At 41.2% G+C, this 4,190-nt stretch overlaps 1 protein-coding gene across 1 annotated transcript; it reads left to right on the forward strand.

Annotated features, from left to right (window-relative positions):
- Window positions 1-2,336: 2,336 nt before the first annotated feature.
- Window positions 2,337-3,286, forward strand: LOC121998451 (protein P21-like). Its single transcript, XM_042553392.1, has one exon. The coding sequence runs from the start codon at window positions 2,365-2,367 to the stop codon at window positions 3,100-3,102; it is 738 nt and encodes a 245-aa protein (XP_042409326.1). The 5' UTR covers window positions 2,337-2,364; the 3' UTR covers window positions 3,103-3,286.
- The last annotated feature ends 904 nt before the right edge of the window (window positions 3,287-4,190 follow it).

Consider the following 4,190-nt stretch of genomic DNA (forward strand, 5'->3'; position numbering starts at 1 on the left):
CATCATTGGTGGAGCCAGCCCGGGTGATCTACCTAGGCTGTGGGCTATACCGACACGGACGCTTGGGCTGCCTTCCACTATTATTCTCTCTTTTTTCCTTTTTCCATAGGAAAACCAAGCTTTTTTCTTCTTTTGATTGTCGTTGGTCCCCGGCATGGGCGGAGCCACATTGGGGCTAGGGTGGGCTCTAGCCCCACCAACTTTAGAAAAATAAAATAAAAATAAATCATCCCTATACTTTTTTTCCTTAATTATTTCCTGTTTTTAGGCATGCACTTTCCATTAAATCAAAAATTTTAATTTTACTTAATTAAATTTCTAAAACACATGTCAAATTATTAGGAATTTTAATTAAATTAAAATTTTATAAACTCCACGCACGTTACTTCTTATTTTTCCTCTTATTCGCAGAGCCACAAGTGTCATCGTTCCTCCACTTCCTTATTTTGCTTTTTATCCGCAAAGTCGTAGGTGCGAAAGATTTTAATTTTGATTCTCTTTTTCCGTCACTAGGTTCGAGTAGATCTGTTTATTTTTAGAATGAATTTCCTTCGAGCAATCGAACTCCTTTCTCGGCGACGTAATCTCTCAATTTCTTGAAGATCTTTACATTATCATTCACATGATATTTTATATTCATGTCCTATACAGGTGTTCGGCAGTAACTTGATGAGTACAAGCGCGACATCCCTTCTCTCGAATAACAAACGATATCGGTACGACCATTATCATAGATATATTTTCTTTTGATATTCTCTGTATAAGTCAACTACTATTTTTATTTTAATAAATTGATTAAATTTATTAATAGATTTATTAATTAATTTGATTAGTTTTATTTAAGGAGTTTGTTGAACGGGAGTTAGTTGAAAAAATTGATAATGATATAATAATTATTGAGTTTGATTTTAAGAAAAATTGAAGAGCACAATTTCAAAAACATTTTTTGCTCTCTTTAATTTTGAATGTATTGAATATTAGATACTATTATTCTATAATTTCGAAAAATTAATAATCATTTTTTGTTTATATTTTTAAATTAATTAATTTATTATATATTCATGATCCCCAGGTAAATTTAGATTCTGGCTAAGTCCCTGGTCCCCGGGCTACAACCCGGGTACCACATCACTTGGCTCCGCCATTGGATATCATCGGTCGATCGGGCGACTATGCCCCGACCGGAGGGAGAAGGTCCTGATCCGCCGCCGCCTTCGACATGGGGAGGAGTTAAACGACCAACACTCAATGGAGACGATGTGCAGAAGCCGAGCCGAGCGACTTTGTCGCTCGGCGAGGCAGCAGGACTTGGCATGGGCAGAGTGGAACTTCTATCGAGCGGCTACCCTGCTCGGGGAGGTAGTATGACTTGGTATTAGTAGAGCGGAACTTCTGCTGAGCGGCTACCCCTCTCGGAGAGGCAGCATGAAACGACAAACATAGTGAAATACAGCCGAGCGGATGTGGCACAAACACGGTCGGGTTCCGTCCGAGCGGACAAGATACAAGAACAGCAAAGTGTCAACCGAGCGGCCAACTCACTCGGCCTAGCAGCATACTCTCTTTGGTATCTATCGACATCTCTTTGGGAGTTAGTGCCGTCGACACCGGGCATGGACAGCCAGAAGATTGTACGACGAAAGCTTCCACTGTCACTTCAAAGATATGCTCGCCCTGTTAAGGTACTGTGTCAGGGGCACTTTACCGACAAGTCTTTTTAAGGAAAGTTTTGGGGAGCGTGCTCACCTTGAGGAGCATGCACACATGCTACAGGAGCTCTATATAAAGGAAGGTCCAAGCATCGATGGAAGTATGCGATATTCACTGTTTAAGCTACAGTCTTTTTGTTGCTCCACCTTATACTTCATTGTCGGTGACTAACTTGAGCGTCGGAGGGCCAACGTTGATGACCCCTTCCCTGACTTGCCACTGACGTAATCTGTATTGCAGGTCCGAGTAAAATCCATAGAAAGTCAGCAGGAGTACCACATTTCTAACTTTATATCTCATCGACTTTCGGACAGGATTATATATATATATATATATATATATATATCCACAAATCTCAGCCTTTCAAATAAGCATAATAATTGGTTGACGACCCATCCATGTCTCTCTAGGGTCAATGCTTCGTATTTTATGTTATTTATATTATTTTATTTAAATTTTATCCATTCTTGATTAATTAATTAATAGAGTTTTTTCTCACACAACCCTAAGATATTAGGTATGGACTGCCCTCAATACTTTTCGATTTATTTTTACAGCAGTTGGAAAATTTTTCTGGACGCCTTAGATTAGGTGTCCCTAATTCAGCATTTTTATAAATTCCCCACTTCCCCGTGATCCCACAAGCTTGACATTATGGCTGCATCAACCAGCTGCGCCGCGCTCTGTTTCTTCCTCTTCCTCCTTCCTCTCTCCATTAACGCCGCCACCTTCCAGATCGTCAACAGCTGTTCCTTCACCGTCTGGGCCGCATGGGCCACCACCGGCCCCCGAGCCGGCGGAGGTAACCAGCTCAACCCGGGTCAGTCCTGGACCATCAACATCAACGCCGGCGCCACTGGCGGCCGCATATGGGCCCGCACTGGGTGCTCCTCCGACGGCAGAAACTGTCAGACCGGCGACTGCGGGACGCTGCAGTGCCAGGGCTACGGCCGGCCCCCCAACACCCTCGCCGAGTTCGCCCTCAACCAGTTCCAAAACCTCGACTTCTTCGACATCTCCCTCGTGGACGGCTACAACGTGGGGATGGACTTCAGCCCCACCACCGGCGGGTGCCGCGGGATCCGGTGCTCCGCCAACATCGTGGGGGAGTGCCCGGCGCAGCTGAGGGCGCCCGGAGGCTGCAACAACCCCTGCACCGTCTTCGGGACGCCGCAGTACTGCTGCACCAGTGGGCCCTGCGATCCCACAGATTTGTCAAGGTTCTTTAAGGCGCGGTGCCCGGACGCCTACAGCTACCCGCAGGACGATCGAACTAGCATCGTCGTCTTCACCTGCCCTGGCGGCACCAACTACAGAGTCACTTTCTGCCCTGGTGGCAATCTACCATCCGATCAACTCGGCTATGCGGGCAAGTCACTTTCTGCGACGTGATGCATGAGATCATATATCTCTCTATATATAATAAATACTACAAGACAATAAGATTTACAAGGATCTACATCGAAACCTTTCTATACTCATAGAAAAGAAAACAGTGTGCGCTAGATTACCAGCGTGAGGTGGATCTGTTCACGCCTGTACCTGCTATCCATCAATAAATATAATTATTATATTAGATCGCCATCAATATGATAATAGCCTTTTATCTTTATTTTTCTTTTGTCTAGCTACTTCTGTTCATTCATGATGCTGTTTGTTTGCTGGGTTGAGTCATGATATCAGATTGATAAATGAATTTTAGAAGAATGATGCAATGTCAATCTAATTTGAGCATATACAATTTCATCAGCAATTGTTAGAATTAGAGGGCTTTCAAATAGTAAAATTAGAAGTCATGAACATAGAATTATCTCCTTCCTTGAAAAATGTTATGAGATAGAAATAAGATATATCTTAGCATTGATTATTGTAAATCTAGCATGTCATCTCCTCTTGATATCTATCCAATCGTGCCCATCGCAATTAATTTCTCTTATTTTCCACAAACTATCTCTTCCCATACGTCTCCAATCCAGGCGCCTTTGAAAATTCTAATTACACATTTAAATTATGCATTTAATTGCTCAGCTCAAGATATCTATCAAATATTGGCCGCCACACCTCTTATTTTCCACTGGCTATCTCTTCCCGTGCGTGTCCGACTTCATTCGCCTTTGAAAATTCTATATATTTACACATTTAAATAGGCATTTAATTGCTCGGCAATTTATCTTGCTCAACTGAGGGCATCTTCAATACAAAATTTGCAAGAACTTTGTAGAATAAAAAAAAATTGAATAAAAAAATTTGAACTATTACAGAGGATAGGTTTTAAATTTATAATTTAAGAGCAGTAGTAAAAATTTAAATCTATGTTTTTTTGTTTTGAAATTGATATAACATGAATTCATACAACTATATATTATAAATTGAAACATAAGAAGCTCACTTAGAAATCTAACAATTAGAGATATTTCAATAAAATTTTATAATGTTGATGTCACATATTGAAAGTAAAAAAAATAATAAATTCATTTAGA

The sequence above is a fragment of the Zingiber officinale genome, chromosome 1A, assembly GCF_018446385.1.
Source record: "Zingiber officinale cultivar Zhangliang chromosome 1A, Zo_v1.1, whole genome shotgun sequence".
Lineage (NCBI taxonomy): Eukaryota > Viridiplantae > Streptophyta > Magnoliopsida > Zingiberales > Zingiberaceae > Zingiber > Zingiber officinale.

Bases quoted from the DNA above. Each gene is read 5' to 3' on its own strand.
- LOC121998451 (XM_042553392.1), top strand. From the start codon at position 2,365: ATGGCTGCATCAACCAGCTGCGCCGCGCTCTGTTTCTTCCTCTTCCTC.